Here is a 19,873-nt window from a genome sequence, read left to right as displayed (position 1 = left end):
TGAACTTTGGTCAAGATTTTCACCTCATTTGAAGCAATTCACAATACCAAAATTCGAGTAGAAAGAGCTTTGGTCTAGTAAAGGTGATCTTGGATTGAGTCTCTGATTCACGTGCATAAAATAAAGTTACCATTGAAAGTAATCCCAGCCTTCAACACTTACCATATACCAAGGAGATTAATTTTTTACCATGTACTACTATCAACATGCCAATATATGTATAAACATTGAAAGAACAACCTCACCACATGCATAGGAGAATTATAACATCAGCTTACAAGAGTTAAAATTCACATAAATCACCTCTACAAGTAGCATGATAAGTCACAAATGATGGACAAACTTTAGTTAATATACAAGCAAGCAACAAACAAGAATCTAGTCAAGCTTGCACAATAAGTGAATGAAATGGAAACAGACAGAAGATGCAAATATAGTCTCAATGTTTGTCAGCACAAAATGATCAAGCAAGCCATCACCTCAAGTTCAGTGTTGGCTTCTTCTTCTTTTGTTGTTTTGTCAAAAGTAGGGAGAATCGACCAAATCCAAATTTCTTTCTCTTTGCAGAAAACGGTTTCTGACCATTTTCCTTCTCAGCTTGCCTGTCAAAGGATGAATCCCCGTTTTGTTTGCCTAGCATCTGACCAAGAGACACCTTCCGTTTCGCCGAGCTTCTTTCTCTAATCATTCCACTGGCTTCATACTCTTCCGGCATCATCAACTTCCTGCTCAATATTTGTCCTATGGACAGTGTTGGCTTTAGAACCGGCTTGACCTCATCATTTACCAGATTCAACCCATTGACATCGATTAACCGAGATTCCTTCCAATGGTGAGAGGGGTAAGCATTTTTAAACTTGATAGAGTTATGTATGGAAGAACGCCGTTTGTGACCCTCCGACCGCCACTTCCTTAACGCCTCTTCAACTGCTAGCTTTCCTTGATTAGCAGCCTCTACCCTTTCAAGAGCATCATCAAGGGCCTTCTTGCTGATTTTAACTTCTTCTGTGGCTTCCTCTACCTTTTTCAAAATGTCCATTTTAGATACATTTGCTTCATCAACTAGAAGCATAGCATCTACAACTCTCTTCTTAGATTGCTCCTCGGCCTCTCGCACCTTGCAGGTTAGAGCAGTATACTCTTCAAAGGAAAGGGTCACTCCATCATGCTTTTCCACACAATCTCCAGGTGAATTCTCATGATGAGACAAAGCTTTGATCTCTGCAAGGGCGGCAGCTTCTGCTGCTCTGGCAGCTTCCTTCATTTTTCGGGCAGCAACCAACCTGATTTCAGCAGTTTTTATCATAGCTTTTGTTTGTTCAATCTCAGATATTGCTTTCATGACTTCTGATTTAGCAGCTTCTCCCATTTTCTTGAAATGTTCGGCCTCAGAACTCAGCCGCTGGAGCTCTCTTGTAATATCCGAAGGGTTATCCAAATCGGCATCCTTTGCCACTAGCAGTTTTAGTTTTGTCTGGTTTAGCTCTTCCTCAAGAGAACATATCTTTGAAGAATTCTGAGTTAACCTCTTGCGCGTTTTCTCAAGTGATAGTCTTTCCTTCTCTAACTTCTTATTGAGCGATTCAACAGAAGCACGAACATCAGCAATATCACTTGTAGTTCTGTTCAGATTGAATTTCGCTTGCTTCAATTCCATTAATATTAAACCCGGGGATGATGAAGTATAGGGGGTACAACCTTCCTTTGAATCCTGAACAACATTACTCATTCCGTTTTCCTTATCTTCTTTCTCATCCTCCTTAACAGACAATATATTTTCGCAAACACTTGTCTGAAAATTCAAATTCGCTTCCGATTCTTCTTTCTGTAGCTTTGATTTCAAATTCTCTACAAGCCTTTTGGTACTTTCCAACTCTTTTAAGACATCAAGTGTTTCCCTTTCTTTCAGGATCAGCTCTTTCTCCAATACAGTAGCTTGCTCCTCCAGTTTTTCAGGGTCAAGCTCTTCTGTGTGATGCGGCTGAAAAGAAGAGCAGAAAAACTTTCACCGAGAAATTAACTCAATACAATTATACAAATGCTTAAAAAGAACTGAAAGTAAACATCCACACACAAAAATGAGTTCTATAGTATCTATACTACGTGTCTATGCCAAATTTCACTCCAGTGAGAGGTCTTAAATTGAGACATGTTAGAACTCTGCATTAGAAAATGATATTGTCTTCAAAATTATGTGAAGGAGAGAACTTAGATGCAATTTTTTATGTGCATTCAGTGTTGATTTCGAAACAAAATTAGAGTTTCACTTTGAGATCCTGTATTGACCTTTAACGCAAACATTAATTAGGCAGATTATCGAGATGAAACTTCAATTCTAATCAGAGAACAACACAAAAAAAAAACACTTAAAGAACTGCATTCAAGTTTTGTCCTCATCTAAAAAGAAAAATCCTACCAAAATATTAGACTGAAAAAATGTAACCCAGCGAAGATATCATATATATGACCTTCATTATCACGCACGGCAAAGGGTTTTTAGGAGTTAGCATAGCACCAGAAAATAAACAAGCAAACAAATAAAATACATTATTTTGACTTTACAAATAAATGATTGTTGTTCTTCAGATCCAAGCCACCCAAGTACTCAGCAGAATACAAACAACCAAATAATAAAAACAAAAAAAAAATGGAAACCTTGAACTCCAGTGCGACAAAACACCATTACATAAATCATAAAAAAACCAATAAAAATAAATAAATAAAACCCGATTTCCTCTCACAACACCACACACTTCCCAGAAGTAAAAACAACACAAACACCCAATTTTTATTTTTAAAACTTTCAAAAACCAGAAAGCTCCAACCTTTTCAATCGAGCAATGCCGTCACTACAGGAATCACAATGCTTTAAAGAGAAAAAACAAAATGGGTTACCTCAGTGGCCGCAAAATGCTTGTTACTAAGACCGTTGAGAATGGGTTTCCAATACCCAACTCCACCGAATCGCGTGACGGCTTCCCTCACCGATTCGAACGGCGCCGATGTGTCGATCTCCGCCCTGAGCCCCGGCTCGGACCGGTTCGCCGCCGTGTCGGGAACTTCTTCCATAAAGAAACACTGGGAATGGCTCAAAAACAACAACAATAATTATTATTATTATGGTAATAAAACGACAAGAAAAGGTTGGTGTTTGGAGTTTGTCGAAGTGGAAGTGGGAATTAAAATAGTGAACGCAAACGGTCTCGTCTAGTCTTACTTTGCTGACACCGAAGTCTTTGCCTTGATTTTCGAAACCTTGGTTGGCCGGGGCCCACCACAAGCCTCTCAGGTCTGGCTTGTGTGTCAACGGTAACAAAACGATGTGTCTGGAATTAAGTGCTTAATTAATCACACTTTATCATACTAATGAAAAATTTAAGCAAAATACTAATGAGTGTCTTAAGGAATTGGTTAAGAATTTTAAAGAAAAAATATTTTTATGGAAAGGTGAAAAATTATACTGTTCATGACTTCATTATGTTTTTTATATTTTACATGATAAATATTTTACTCTTTTAATTTCTTCAATGCTCCAAAAATACTGGTAAAACTCAAAATTTAAAGTGAATTAAGGTTGTTTGAAAAAACTATGTAGTGTGTATAAAGAATGTGCTTACATTAGCAGTAACAAAGTGTAGGGTGTTATTAGGCGCAATGGGATTTGCTCATTTGGATGGTGGCATATAATTTGGGGATTAGTTTGTTCGAGGTTATGGGTTTAAGTTTTGCTATGGTATTTTTAGTTCTTCCGTTGTAATCAAAATCTGAGTTTTTGGTGGGACTCTAACATATTTTTACATGCTTCCATCTTTTATATTGGTTATAAAATTAATCATTAGTTTAAAATTTAATTATATTTAAAGTTCTTTATCACTTTAAAATAGTGTATTATTAGATAATCGAATTTAGATTTTTTCTAACAAATAGTGTATTATGTGAGAATCGAATTTAGATCCTTTCTAACAAATTAATATGTATTTTTAAAGTTACACTTATTGGTTAAATTATGTTGTTATTATAATTTGAAAAAAGTTTAGTGTTATCTAATCACTTTTGTATTTTTGTTTTTGATGTATAACATACCAATATTAGTGTGTAAAACATGATATTCAACAAGAGTTTTTGGTGTTTTTTTTTTTTACCAAATTAATACTTTTGAGCATTAATTTATTGATGCGGTAAAAAAACATTAATTTATTCACCTTAACAAAAATAATTTATTAAAAATAAAATAAAACAAATATAATATAATATAATATATCAATTTTGGTAATTTTTACTAACATGTTTTTCTGTAAGAAAGAAAGTCAATTATGACACACTAGCATGTCATTTTAATCATTTCAAATGTGCACTCCGATCCCGTTATTTATCATTCTTCTATGATAATATTTGTATTCTTTTCAGTATTTTCCTGAACTTCTTTGACATGAGCAAGACTTTGTCATCATCTAAAAAGTTGTTAGAGCCATCGTTTATGCTCTTAGATTCTTATTTTTCATTTTTCAAAGCTTTTGATGTCGATTTCTTCTTTGATTTTATCTTATGGGAGATTTTAGTTTTAAGAGCAATGGAAGTGTTTATTCCTTTCTTCTTGTTTAAGATGACCTTATGCACTCTGATCTAAGAAGCTCATCTGAAGTTAGCTTGTTAATATCATGATGAGTTTCTTGGATGGCTGCATTCTTGAGTTCCCACTCCTTCAGAAGGTTGTCCAAGAATTGTTACAATCATATATGATCTTGCTAGGAGGTATAATCATCTTCAAAGGATGATGGAGATCTAGTTATTTGTGCTCCTTCAGCAATAAGTTGGTTCTTAAGATTTGACATGTGTGTTGTGGATCTTTTTCTTCTAACATTACAAAATATTTAACCATAGAGGCTAAGCTCTCACATCAAATTATAAGACACAAGTAAACACATCAAAGAGCTTAATTTTGTTCATGAAAACTTTTTACGATTTTTTTTAAAACAAAACTTAACGGTAAATAGAAAAATGTTTGACTTATTCAGAATGCATCTCTCTTAAGTTAGATAAAATAAACAAGAAAAGGAAAGCCAAAGAAACAATAAGATATTTATACTAGTAAGTTTCACGCCAAAACTACATTCAATCATTAGTTACTTACTAAAAATTTTACTAATAACATAATTACTAAAATCATGATTCCACACCATTACAACTAAATTTAAATATACTTTTAGTCCTATTAATTTAATATTTTTTATTTTTCGTCCTTGCATAATTTTTTTTATTAGTCCTTACATTAGTTTTATTTTTAAGTCTATATAAACATAATTTACAAAGAACAAAAAAATAATTTTACAAAGATAAAAAATAAAAAAATTTCTAAATTACAACAACTAAAAAACTATTTAAGCTTTTTCATGCTTAAACAACACAAGTATTTTTTTTTTAAAAAAAAATTATTCTCTCGTGACTATATGTAATTTCACTTATAATTGCTTAAGGGTAAATTCGCAACCTAGGTGACATGAAATATTCAAGTAGCGTGTACTTTACACAAGATGTACAAGAAAACAGTTAGAGTCACTTCAATTCGCACAAAAGTTTCTTTTGCACTTGGTTCCTCTAGGCCTTTATAGAGAGCTTGGAAGTGTCTATTACAAGAGAAATTATTTCATGGTCCAAGACCACCGGATCAGTTGTGATCTTCAGCATAAATGTGCAACAAGTGGACGAGTGGAGATGACTTCACGGCGTTAACAATGTGATTGGGTTTGTGGATTCATTTGAAATTTAAAAATCTATCTTAATCAATTTACACCGCAAATTCTATATGGTATGGGGTTAACTGGTTCACAACTATTTTAAAATTTAAAGCTTCCAAAATGGGGTTAACTTGTTATCATTTGTGGAATCATCTAAAATTTAAAATCTACGTTAATCAACTTGACAAGAAATCTTGCAAGCGAGATTATGCAAATTGCAAAAGATCAATTTCCAAATATAATCGTAAATAATTTACGAATCTTTCCCAATGTTAGAAAAGTACATTAGGTTGATCCATTCTTGTACCAAGAAAACCACAAAGGCACTTTACAGGAAAACTGCAAAGCTAATTCTCAATTTTTGTGATTCTCCTCTCCAAATTCATTTGTGTTGGTTGTTTAATTTTCATGCCAATTGTTCTAGGCCAAACGTGAACAAGAACAATATCTCAGTTGTTAATTTTCATATAAACAATTTTTGACAATTTTATACCAATTTACTTTTTTTATAAAATTAATGTGACACCATTCTATAATGACACCATCCTTTAATGAACAACAAAATTATTTTAGGTCCATTCATGTATATAAATGATCAAAATGAGATTTTTAACACATAAAAGATCAAAATAGAAAAATATGAAAAACATAAAGCACTAAAATAATATTATAGTCAAATTGATGTTATTGTTTTTTTAAAATATACATCTGTTTTGCCTAAAAGAAAAATGATTACAAGAAAAATGAAAGGGGAAAGTGGACATAGTGCAATATGCCTTTAAAGTTTTCAACCTTAACGTACAAGACCATAATGTTTGGGAGGGTTTGATGAAATAAAATGGATCATAACATGATAACATGATTAAGTATGTAGCCGTTGCACATAAAATAAAATTTATGGACACCGGCGTGGCTCTTCCTGCCCCTGGGACGGTACTAGTAGCCACAATGAAACTGAGACATTAATGTTTGAATTTCAAAACACTACTAGTTATGTATTCCTTATACTTTTTGTTACCCAATAGAATAAAAGAGAGTTGCTTTTGATTTTTAAATGGAATGATGGTTAGAGTACACCCTCATTTTGGGTTTTATTAGAGTGAATGAGGAGAAACATAGAGAGAAAAACAAAAGATTAAAAAAAAAAAACTGGTAAATATAATATGTGATGTAATAAGAAAATAAAGATAAAAGTAAGTTCCAAAAAAATAGAATGTATGCATATTTATAATTTACTCCCTTTCTGCTCAAGATAAAATTATGTAACTACGTGTGTAGTTATATAAAATTGGGTTTGCTCCTTTTCTTCATAAAAAAAGCTACTATATTTATTTCACAGGAAAAAAAAGGTACTGCGTTAAGATATATTAAAACATACTATTTTTGAGTTTATATTTAATTTAGTTTTAATTTAAAACGTTTTATTATGTTTAATTTTAAAGTAAGCTAAAATATTATTTTGTTCTATTATGTTGTTACGTTTTCTTTCTAGTCTTTATTAGAATTCTCATTTAATCCTTTATGTTTATGAATGGATCCAAAATGATCATTTTGTCAGTTTTTCGATGATATTGTTATTGTTTTAAATTTTAAATTAATTTATATAACATAGATGAAGAAAAATCATCACTATACATAAATTAATTAATTTACACATAATAGAGATTTTTAGCAGTCACATTCTTTTTTATTAAAATTTTGAAAAATATTAAATATATTTTTATTATATTAAATATTATATTTTTTAAAATAATTTTTATTTTTTAATTATTTAAAAATTGTTGAATAACTAATTAAAAAATTATTTAAGATATTTAAGAATATTATTGTCGCAACATTTACAAAATATTTTAGCAGTAAATGTAAAAACAAAATCTAAAGTAGAGAGAATAAACAAATTTAAATATTAAAAAATAAATAAAAATATTATTAATCACATGTATTCATAATTTTAAAATTTATAAAAAAAAATATTTTTACATCAAAACATATCCAAAATTATGATTTAATCAAACTAATTTTTAAAATTTATCTTAATTCACATACAAAGAAAATTTTAAGAACCAAGTGCAATTTTGGAGAACTGAAATTAATACAGATCAAAATTTGAAAGACCAAAGTCACATTTAACCTTTGTTATCCTCTCTAAAAAAAAAAAAAACCTTTGTTATTATTATTCTTTGTGTTATTGTTGGTATTTGCTAATGCAAAGGCTTTGCACAAACTAGTTTGGGCAGTACAGCAATTGATTGGCCCATTTTATAACCTGATAATGGGTTGAATTCATCCAATGTGTTAGTACTTAGTAGGATTGAAGTTGAAAATGACTTGGATTGAGTTAAATTTGATTTAAGATTGACCTCACTTGATATATAAAAAGTTCAATTCGAAACTTATTTTTTAGTTTGAAGTTTAAGCTCACAAGCAATTTAACTCATTAGCCAATAATAATAATAAAAAAGAAGGAATCAGGATACTTTAAATTGACCTTCAATTAATAGCTTTAGACAAAACAATACTAATAGAATTTAAATCTTATTAAAATTAAGTATATATATATATATATATATGTGTGTATGTATGTATTGTTCATTTCAATTGAAAATAAAATAAAATAATTGATTATAATAATACCATAATGATAATAACCATGAGTTTAATTGGAAATCAAATAATGTAAATTCAACAAAAAATATTATTTACTTTGAAAATTTACATGTATAAAATAATTATATAATATTTTATTTCATATTACACACATATTTACCGAGCTAGTATAGGAATTAAATGGGCTGAATTATACATGAGTCACAATCAGTTCTTTTATTTAACGAGCATGACTTTTTAGTTAAATTTAACTTATTTAATTTATAAATTAGCTAAATTCAATGACTTAATTAACAAATCGAGCCTCAAAAGTAACTAAGTCAATTTAGTTTATTGTCTGCCCTAGTACCATGTCTTGCAAATAGTGGTGGAGCAAGGAAAAAAAAAGGACCACAAAAATAATGGACAAAAAAGAAAAAAAATTGAAGATTTAACTTGTATTATGAAGGCAACAAAAAGAGTAAATTACACTTTTAATAACCTTCATACTAAGAAAAATGTGGACCAAAAAGAAAAAGTGTGAGGTTTGACTTTGCATATTGTAAAAGCAAGAAAATTGATAAATTACACTTTATCCTTTATACTTTAGTACTTTTTCGAAGTATTTGCCATTTTTTCTTCTCCTAACTAACCCTTAACTCCCTTATAGTCTGGATCAAATTGAAAAATTATTATTTTTAGTTAAAAATAAAGTTGGTTAAATCATATAGTTTTTTGTTAGTTAACCCACCTATAACTTGGACTAAAAAGTAAACACGTTGAAATAAATTCTAGAATTAATCCTTACTTATATCTCCCATTTTAGTTTTTGGCCTGGTCCATTTAAGAAAACTTGATGCACCAACTATATGATAGAAAGTAAGCAAAATATAGGAGGGGAAATGACATGTATAGACAGCTAGTAAAAGATGGAAACAACAACAACAAAAAAAAAAAAAGAAGAGAAGTGTTCTTATTGGATTTGATAGAACTTTATCATGATAACATTTTTCCATGAGCTCCTCCACAAACGATGGTGGAGTTGATTTACCTTAACCTTGATGGTCATAATGGTGAAATTGGATGATAAGATCTGAATTTTCCTTCTAAGATAATGTAAATAGGAAAAAATATAATTTCATCTTATCTTTCCTATAATAATATATAATATTTGATTTTAGGGGATATCTTTATCTTTTTGGTAGAAAATAGAGTTTCCCTCTTTTATACCTATCATATTCTCTAGATCAAAGTAGCTTACTTGCCTGACCACTGAGTACGGAGGCTTGTTGAATCCGAGTAGTACAAAATCCCCCATCCCCCTAAGCTTTGAAGCTGGTTGAATAAGCTTTATAAAAAATAATCTTAACTCCTCAACTGACTTTGCCATCTACCAATTGAGTTAGAATGATAATTACCAGTTTGGTTGTAGTCGAGTCGGAGAGAAATGCCCTCTTTAACTAAGTTTTTAACTTAGTCACAAATAGAATTTGAATAGTTAGTGCCAAGTTCAAATGGTTAAGAATTCAAAGCGACATCTTATCAACTATTACGTCCATTTCAAACTCATTTAATGCTTTCACATGTTTTCGAAAAAGGGGCAATGATTGCATCCTTTGCATTTCAAAACCTTGTTGAGAAAGTCAAAAGGTCGCGCCCTTCCCTAGTCGTTGATCTACCTCTTCAAGGAAATATTTAATGGTTAGAATGGATCTGTCCTTCTAGCCACTAGAAGCTTCCAGAAGACTATAAAAAGGTGAAATAACTTTTCTTCTCCTACTATTGCTTATGTGTTTTCTTCCTCGACCAAACACCATTTTCTCTAATCATTCTTTCTCTCTATTCTCTTTTTTTTTTCGGTCACCCCTTTCCCTTCCAAGTGGATGCCTTAACCGTCCTCCTTTCTTCATTATGTCTATTTATGGGGAGGATTTTGTGCGCTCCTGCAGAGGTAGGATGCTTTCGCTAGAAGTTTGTCCCATAGGGGAAAGTTCAAATTACGACTCCTCTCACTGTCTCGACAGTTCTAACATCACTATTGACTAGGAATCTAGTGTTCCTCTGAGTGGGACCACTGTCGTTGGTGGTGCGACCTGCCTTAAAGTCGATGTTGCTGCCCCTGTTAGTGGCACCACTACTATTGAAGGAGGGCTCCACCCTAACTCCGGCATGCATGAAAATCATGGGGAGGATGAGGTACAATTGCCTTTGCCTAATCCTCCTCCTAATGTCATTAATTTGGACTCAAAGGCTATTGTTGTGCAAGTCACAACACCTTGTCCTTTCCTTCCTCTTCTTCCTTCACCCAAAAAACCTAGTAAGGCCAAAAGGTTTCCTTTTATCGTCCTTCCAAGACACACCTGGGTTCATGGTGAGGCTAATTCTTACTTTACTAATTTTTTAACATACAAGTCTATCACCAAATTCCTTTAATTTGTCGAGTTCTATCACGTTGATCATTCTGACGTGATGTTCATTGAGTTTTGCTCAAAAGACGAGTGTGTCTTGATGCCTGCATTTCCTAATAAGACTCCCTTTATGTGTGTGTATTTCAATCTCTTCTCTCATCTTCACTTCACTGTCAATTTCGACAAGTTTTAGGTTGATGTCTTGAAGGAGTTAAATGCAACCCTTTCCCAATTGCATCTGAATGCCTGAGCAGCTATGTGTGCCTTCAGGATGTTATGTGATGAATTTTTCATCACTCCCATTGCCCCCAAATTTTTTCATGATTATAATGTAAAACAAAATAAGAAGGGCGGTTGGGTCTCCCTTATTAGTAATCTTGGTAGGGTTGTTATCAATCCCTTCACCTTTTCTTAGAAAGATTTCAAGGACCATTTCTTCCAAGTATGCCCTGGAGTCAAGTCAAAGTCGATTTGTTTTACTTGACAGGGAGACCCTCGACTTCCGTTCTACTGGACCCCTTCCCTTAATAAAGATATTCAAAAACCTTCTCCGTATATGTCTCCTTCTGATAAAAAAGATATAACTATACTTTATAGGTTTCTGAGAGGGCTCCATTGTATGACCTTGGTGGATCTCCCTTTCTCCAAGACTCTGAAAGAGGACTTGGATCGTGATTTTTCTTTACTCTGCTTTTATTTTCCTTTATTTTGTGACTATTTCTAAATTTTCATTTTTTTAAGTGATTACAACCAAGTTTGGTTACCAGTCAATCAAGAAGGCTTAGGCTGAAAGTGCTAAGGTCGAGAAGGCTTAAGCTGAGAAGCAAAAAAAAAAAAAACACCTTGAAGATGAATAGGTTCCTCATTCTCCTCCTATCAGCTTAGGTGTTGCCAACAAGGCAAATCTAGCTCTTCAAAATGAAAGACTTTCCTAAAGGACAATGGTGGAGCTGGTATCGATTACCATTCTTTCTGCTATCGAGAACTACCCTACTTTCCTATCCATGAAGGAAAATGTCTCTTCTCTATGGGTTAAGGATTCCAATCCTTTGTGCTCTCATCCAATCCTTTATGCTCAGGCAGTCAAACTGAGGTATGCTAAGGGAAGCCGACCCTCGAGCGTTAATGGATTCCATTGCGCATTTCCAAGCACAGACTTAAGGGATGACGTCGAGTTTCAAAGGGAACTTTTTGAATGTGCCAAGGTTGAAAAAGCCATATCCAAGGCTACCAAGGCAAATGAGACATTGGTACAATCGACCAAGGATTCTTGGAAGTCTCTAGAGGATACAAAGACTAAGTTAGAAGAGGCTGAATCTCGAGAGGAGGCTTAAATGACCAAGCTTACTACAACTGAAGACTCGGCCAAGGCTCTCTAAGACGAGGTCGAATGTCTTAACAAGGAGGTTTCTCTCTTCAAGGTGAATGTTGAGAAGACTGAGTCGAAGCTTAAGAGTGATCTCGACGAGGCTGAGTCTAAGATCTTCAAAACTTATGAAGTCAACTGCTTCAAGGCAATTCTTCAAGCTAAGTAGTTATTCAAAGAAGCCGATGTCTCCCTCTTTGATATTGATAAGGACATGAACCACCAAGAGTGTTGGATCAAGTGGCCTCAGAATAATTAAGAAAGGGGGGGGGGGGTTGAATTAATTATGAACGTGTCTTGACTAATTAAAAATCTATCCTTCTTAATGTTACTAGATTCAAATAGGCTTTTACTACTAAGTTAAGAAAGTAAAGAACAGAAATAGAAACTTAACCAAAAGTAAAAGCGATAATTAAAAGTACACAACGGAAATTAAAGAGTGTAGGAAAGAAGAAGACAAACACAAGATTTATACTGGTTCAGCCACAAACTGTGCCTACATCCAGTCCCCAAGCAACCTGCGGTTCTTGAGATTTCTTTCAATCTTGTAAAATCCTTTACAAGCCAAAGATCCACAAGGGATGTACCCTCCCTTATTCTCTTTGAAAAAACCAAGTGGATGTACCCTCCATATGAACTGATCCACAAGAGATGTACCCTCTCTTGTTCTCAGTATAACAATCCCCAAGTAGATGTACCCTTTACTTGTACCACAAAGGATGTACCCTTCAATGTGTTGGGACAAAGAATTCTCAGGCGGTTAGTCCTTTGAATCTTTGTAAGGGGAAACAAAAGATATCTCAGACGGTTAGTCCTTTGAAATCTTTTGCTTAAGGGGAAGGGAAGAATCAAAAAAATTCTCAAGCGGTTAGTCATTTGAATCTTTTGTAAGGGAGAAGAGAGATACAAAAGAATTCAGGCAGTTAGTCCTTCTGTTCTTGGGGCAAAGGGAGAAGAGAATAAAAAATATGAATAGCACAAGTTTTTGAACAAAGAACTTTTCTTGGAAGAGAAAGTGTTGATCAAAAACTTTTAGAAAGATGAAGAGAAATAAATCAGAAAACTCTGTAGAAAGATATTGAAAGATGTTTGAGAGATGATGTTGAAAAAAGATTGAAAGATAGATGATTGATGATTTTTGAAACTCATGCCATGGTCACATATTTATAATCTCTTGATGACTCAAGTCAAAGCTTGTGACTCTTGGCAATTTCTTTAAAACTAGTTACTTAAAAAAGTTGTGACTTTTGAAAAAATCTTCAGAAACAAGTCACTTGAAGAATTGTGACTTTTGGAAATGTATTTTTCGAAATCAGTCATTGGTAATCGATTACCATTAAGGTGAAATTGATTACACATCAACAGATGTGACTCTTCATTTTGAATTTTGAAAATTAAAACGTTTAGAAGTTCTGGTAATCGATTACAAGTATCTTGTAATCGATTACACAAGTTTTAAATACTTTAAAACTGTTTAAACATAAGTTGTAACTCTTGAAATTTGAAATCTTAACATTTTAAAACACTGGTAATCGTTACTACCTTCTGGTAATCGATTACCAGAGAGTAAAACTCTTTAGTAATGATTTTGTGAAAACTTCTTGTGCTACTCAATATTTTGAAAAACTTTTTTAGTACTTATCTTGATTGAGTCTTCTCTTGATTCTTGAATCTTGAGTCTTGAATCTTGATTCTTGAAACTTGAATCATGAATCTTGATTCTTGAATTTGTGGAATTTTCTTAACTCTTGATTCTTTAGTATCATCAAAATAACATTGGAAGACATTGCTTCCACAAAGGGGGGGTCAATTTTGGAAGTTGAGGTACTTGTTAAAGGTTCCATTGAAGAGCCTACCAAACCTATTGCTTAGTATTTTATTTTGATGTAAAGGCCTGGGCTCAACCTACCTAATGGGGCCCATCTTTTGATTTTATATATATATATATATATATATATATATATATATATATATATATATATATATATATATTATTATAAGTGTTGCATTCAATTTTTATTCCCTCTTTATTCTCTAATTCTTTAATTAGGAGTTACTCGGTATTACAATCACTTAAATGTTTTTAGCCAATTTTTATTGGTCTATTGAATTTTAGCCGAATTTCTTGGTTGGTTTCAGTCTTAATTTTTTGCTAAGTAACTTAGTCTATTTTTAGCCAAGTACTTTAGTCTAAGTTTAACCGAGTAACTTTTGTCTTCTTTTGGTCTATTCTTAGCCAATTGACTTGGTTATTTTTAGTCTAGTAACCTAGCCTTTTTGGTCTTCTTTTAGCCAAATAACTAAGTTATCTACGGTCTATGTCTAGCCAGTTGCGGGTGTTGATCTATTAGTAAGCTAAATTCTTATTTGGTTTTATCTATGCCCCGAATTGGGTCTTTAGTCAGAGAAACCAATTGGTCTACTCAGTTCTAATAAGTTAATAATGATATAAATCAAAATTTTATTCAATATAAAATTTGGGTGTGCCTCATTAAAATCTCTCTAACAAAAAGCCTTATGGGAAAAAATGTTAACGTAGAAAAAAAGTACATCACCACTTACAAGTTTAACTGTAATAGAACTTGAGGTGAGTGATGTTCCAAGTTCTTGGAATCGCTTTACTGGATAAGTGCTCTAATTGGTTGGCTCCATTTTCAAGTGGCTTAGTAACTCTGAAAGGACCTTCCTAGTTTGCAGTGAGCTTGCCTTCTGATGTATCATCATTTTCTCCTATTTCTTAACCTTTTTTGTCACCATTTTATTTATTGATTAGCCTTAATTGTCAAATTAATTATGCAGTTTTATCATTTGGGCCTACTGGACTAATTTTATGTTTTTAATTTAATTTCAGGAGAATTATAAGCAATTGGGCTTGGACTTGAAGAGAGCAGACAATTTTATTTTATCAAATCTTATCTTATCCAGTTTTTATCTCATCTAGATATTATTTCATCTAGATTTTATCTTATCTTATCTTATCTAGATTTTATTTCATCTAGATTTATTTTATTAAATCTTATCTTATCTTGTCTAGATTTTATTTTATTTATGGGCTTGGACTTAAAACAGATTTGTAAGCTTTGGGCTGAGAACCTATATAACAGCACCAAGGTTTTAGTTTAGGGAGTTTTTCGTTTAGGAAAAAAAGAATAATTTTGGGTTTGCAATTCCAGTTTTTACTATTCACGTAGCAATAAAATTCGTTTTCTGCTTCAATCTGCAATTTTGTTTTCTACTGATCAATGGAAGGCTAAATCTCCAACGTTGTTTTCTCTTGAGAATCAAGCACAGCTCTCTTTGAGGTTTTATTATTACTATTGAATTCTGATTAGTTTTTTCTCTTCACCAATTACTCTGTATTTGTTGCTATTAATCCATGCATGCTTAGTGCTTGATTAATTGTCTCTGCGCTTAATTTACGTTCATGCTTAATGATCAGTTTCGTTCATGATTAATTGGTGTGTGTGTTGCTTAATCACATAATGACATCCTTATGTTAAATTTCGCTTAGTAATTTAATTTAGGGTTTGATTATGTGGTTGAACTGATAAAGGATAAATTCCCGTAACCTAGGATAAGAGACTTGCTTGTGAATCAAGGGGAAACATGTTTTAATTCTGTTATTTTCTAATTAAAATTTGCTTGCTGTTTAAATTACAAAAACAAACAACCCCCCCCCCCCAATTCATTATTGTTTTATTACTATCTGTTATGAACGTTTGGTTGACCATTGCTCGTTGGGAGACGACCTAAGATCACTTCCTAGATACTGCATTTTTAATGTTTATTTGATTCAGGTACAGCCTCGATCACCTTCCTTAGCATATTTTTGGGCTTTTCTACACTTTCTTAAAACCAAGTTGTCTGGCGGAAAGTTTCTTGGCTTGACCTGGCTATTGTATCTTTTCTTAGCTCTTCTTTGGTACAACTTGACTCTCATGTAGACTTCTTTGATGGTCTCTTAAGCCATATCGTGTGCCTTACTAAGCATCTCATTATGTTCTTCCTCTACAAAGTTTGCACTTCGTAGAGAAAGTTCTCTGACTTCTACTAGTATCATGACATTTAACCTATATGAGAAGTCAAAAAGGGGTCTCACCCGTGGTTGACTGTGGATAGCAAAGATAAGCCCAAAAGATAGCGAGAAACTCTTTGGTCCAGTTGCCTTTGGCCTTTCCAACCTGTTTATTCACTTCTCCGAGTGTGACCTTTTTGGCTACTTCAGTTTGCCCATTGCTTTGTGGGTGTTCCACTGAAGTTACTCTATATTTGATTCCCAGATTTGTGAGGAACTCCTCAATTCCTTTGTCAATGAACTACTTTCCATTATTGGATGTCAAAGTGTTGGGAATTATGAAACGTTAGACAATATTTTTCCAAATGAATTTTTTAACATTTGCTACTGACACGGTTGCTGTGGGCTTTGCCTCAACCCACTTTGTGAAATGATAAATGCCAACTTGGAGAAATTTTACTTGTGTTTTTGTCGGGGGGGGGGGGGGGGGGTTCAAGTATGTCTAATCCCCAAATGGTGAAATGTCATGGAGCCACTATGCAGTGTAATTCTTTAGCCAATAGGCGAGATAAATTTTTGACACTCTTTACATTTCTTCACATATTCTATGCAGTTTCTTCACACAACCGACTAGTAGTATTTGACCCTGAGTACTTGGGTAGTTATTGATCGAGATCCTGAGTGCATTCTGCAAATTCCTTTATGCATCTCATTCATCACGTAATTGGCTTGATACCGAGTTAAACACTTCAATAGAAGGGTTGTGAAACATCTTCTATATAAGCCTTCTTCCTATATAACATAGTAGCTAACATTTCTATTGAGTTTCCTTGTTGTTGTTGGGTTTTTCGGAAGTGAGCCTTTTTCTAGGAAGTCCTAAATCTCAGTCATCCATTCTTGGTTTATGAGAGTTACACTCACCACCACCTTGTTCAAGCTTGGTTCCAAGATTGTTTCTTGGATGATTGTTGTGTATTGACCTTTCTTCTTTCTACCAACGAGTTTTGACAACAAGTCGACTATCTTATTGTTTTCTATTACAATGTGTTTAAGCTTAAACTTAGTGAATGCCTCTTTAAGCTGGGTAGCTATGTGGTAGTACCTTGTCATCTGAGGATCCTTAGTCTGATAGTCTCCATTTAGCTTACCAATGACAAGTTTGGAATCACCCCAACACTTGATGTACTTGGCTTCTACTTTTTTTTTTCTAATCTTGGGTCGGCTATAAGGGTTTCATACTCCGCTAGATTGTTCATTGTCTTAAACTCGAACTACAGGGATTGCTCAAGGATTACTTCATCTAGGCTTTCTATAATGACTCCAACCCCATTGCCTTTTTCATTTGATGAACCATCTATATACAACTTTTACTACAACAATTCTACTTCTGTAGTGGTTATCAATTCAACGATGAAGTTTGCTATGCATTGAGCTTTCATTGATCTCAAATTTTGATAGTTCAATAGACCAAGCTATCATTCGACCTAGGAGTTTTGGTTTCTTTAGAGCTGCTCAAATAAGGTGATAAATTCAAAACCACTATTTGATGACTCTATAAGTATGGTCTTTGTCTTCTAGCAGCAGTGACTAGATCTAAGGCTAACTTCTCGATCATTTGATGTTATGTCTCTACATCTTTGAGGGCTCGACTAATGTAATAAAATTTTGGTTATTTTCTTCCTCTACCACGATTATAGAGCTTATAGCATGTTCGGATACTGGTTAGTATAAGATTAGATCCTTACCCGATTGAGGTCTAGTGAGGATAGGTGGTGAAGCGAGGAACTCTTTGAGTTTCTAAAAGTGGGCCTTTGCATTCCTTGTCCCACTTTGTTCCTTCCTGCTACTTCAATAGCTCAAAGAAAGGTTTGGTTGTATCAACTGCTCTTTGCAGGAATCTGGATAAAGTTGTTAATCGTCCAATGAGTCTTTTTACTTCTTTCAAAGTGTTCAGACTTCTCATCTTAATGATAGATGCACATTTGTCTAGGTTGGTCTTAATCGCTTTGCAAGTAAGCATGAATACAAGGAATTTTCCTCCTTGTACCCTAAATATGCATTTTTCCAAGTTTAGCCTCATGTTGTACTTTCTTATTTTTCCAAAGATCTATGCTAAGTATTTTGCATGAGATAAAGCAATTGTACTTTTGAACACTATGTTATCTACATATATTTCTAAGTTCCTTCTGAGTTGGTTCTTGAATATCTTGTCCATTAGCCTCTGATTTGTTGCTCCAGCATTCTTAAGGCTGAATGACATAACTAAGTAGCTATAGCTAGCCATGTCGGCGATGAATGCAGTCTTTTCCTTTTCTCACTTGAAAATCAAGATCTGGTTATACTCTAAGTATGCATCTAAAAAGTCGAGGATGAAGAATTTGGACGCTCCATCAACTAGGCGATCTATACTTGGAAGGCGTACGAGTCTTTGGGGCGAATTTTGTTTAGGTTTGTGTAGTTGGTGCACATCTTCCACTTCCTGTTAGACTTCTTTACCATTACCACATTAGCTAGCCATGTGGTGTATTGTACTTCTCTGATGAATCATACATTCAGGAGTTTCTTAGCTTCTTCTTCTACAACCTTTCCCTTTTCAGGGTCGAGTTTCCTCTTTCTTTGTGTGACTGGTTTAGCCTTTGGGCAGATGACTAGCTTGTGACAGTGGAACTTGGGGTGAATTCCTGGCATTTCTAATGCTGACCATGCAAAGAGGTCAACATTCTTTGTCAATACTTGGGCTAATGATTCTTTTACATCCTCTTATCTGGCATCCTGGTTTGGTGCACCGACATGGCTATTTGCTGAGTGGGAAGGGCTTTACCTTTTTAGTAGGCTTTGCTCTCGGGTTTGCCTCTCTTGGATCAATTTAGCTTCTCCCAGGTTGTTGTTGAGAGTTATGCATGCTACCAGTTGTACTTTGGGCTCTGCCACCTTTTTTCCTTTAGCAATTTTAAGGCTCACAACATAACATTCCCTTGTGGTCATTTGGTCGACTCTGATAGTGATAATTTTTACACTTTCACTTGGAAATTTCATCACCGGATAAGGAGTTGAGATGATTTCACCTAGCTCGTTGAGTGAAGGGCACCCTATTAATACAATGCAAAAGGTTAAGGCATCGACTAAGATGTACTTGATAATGATGGATTTTGACCCTTTGTTGTCTCTAAAAGTGATTAATAAGTGAACATAACCTATCGTTTTAGTTGTCTCTCTAGAAAAGCTATGAGTTGTTCTAAGAATGACTCGATTTGGCTTTCTAGTATGTCCAATTGTTTAATGGCATACCAGTATAGGACATCAGTTGAGCTCCCATTGTCGAGCAAGACTTTGTACAATAAGAAGTTGGACACCTCTATCTTGACTACCATGGGATCATTGTGACATCGCTTAGTATCCTCAAAATCTTCATATGTGAAAGTGATAAGGAGCATGCTTCTGGTTACCTTCTTTCGGCCTCCACCAAGTTGATAGACTTAAGGCTGCACACATAGCGCTTGCATGCCAAGTTTGAACTTCCTCCCCAGGTGAATCCTCTAGCTATTATGTTGATTACACCTCATAGCCGAGTTTTGGGTGGGGGATTGTCATTCTGCAGCTGTGTTTTTGTTGCTTCATGAGTCTTGTTGCGTTCTCGACTTTTATCTCGCTCCCTTTCATGGTCCTGATCACATGATGAGTTTTTGACAAACTTCTGCAGGTATGCCTTTTGAATTAATTTTATATTTTATCCTAAGCGATAGTATAGTCCTCAATGTTGTGA

General features: G+C 33.8%; 1 protein-coding gene across 2 annotated transcripts; it reads right to left on the bottom strand.

Annotated features, from left to right (window-relative positions):
- Positions 1-227: 227 nt before the first annotated feature.
- On the bottom strand, positions 228-3,189 carry LOC100783770 (WEB family protein At2g38370). Of its 2 annotated transcripts, none has more exons than XM_041011144.1 (2): positions 2,896-3,189; positions 228-2,002 (listed from the first exon to the last, which is right to left on the bottom strand). In XM_041011144.1, exons 1-2 carry the CDS (start codon positions 3,067-3,069, stop codon positions 476-478), a joined length of 1,701 nt encoding a protein of 566 aa, XP_040867078.1. In that variant the 5' UTR covers positions 3,070-3,189; the 3' UTR covers positions 228-475. The 2 variants fall into 2 exon arrangements, with proteins under 2 accessions (XP_040867078.1, XP_003516427.1); XM_003516379.5 differs by having other exon boundaries at positions 228-1,981; positions 2,896-3,188.
- Between the last annotated feature and the right edge of the window lie 16,684 nt (positions 3,190-19,873).

This window comes from Glycine max, chromosome 1, assembly GCF_000004515.6.
Source record: "Glycine max cultivar Williams 82 chromosome 1, Glycine_max_v4.0, whole genome shotgun sequence".
Classification (NCBI taxonomy): Eukaryota; Viridiplantae; Streptophyta; class Magnoliopsida; order Fabales; family Fabaceae; genus Glycine; species Glycine max.
The sequence above is the reverse complement of the archived record's forward strand: the minus strand, read 5'-3'. Positions and strand labels throughout refer to the sequence as shown.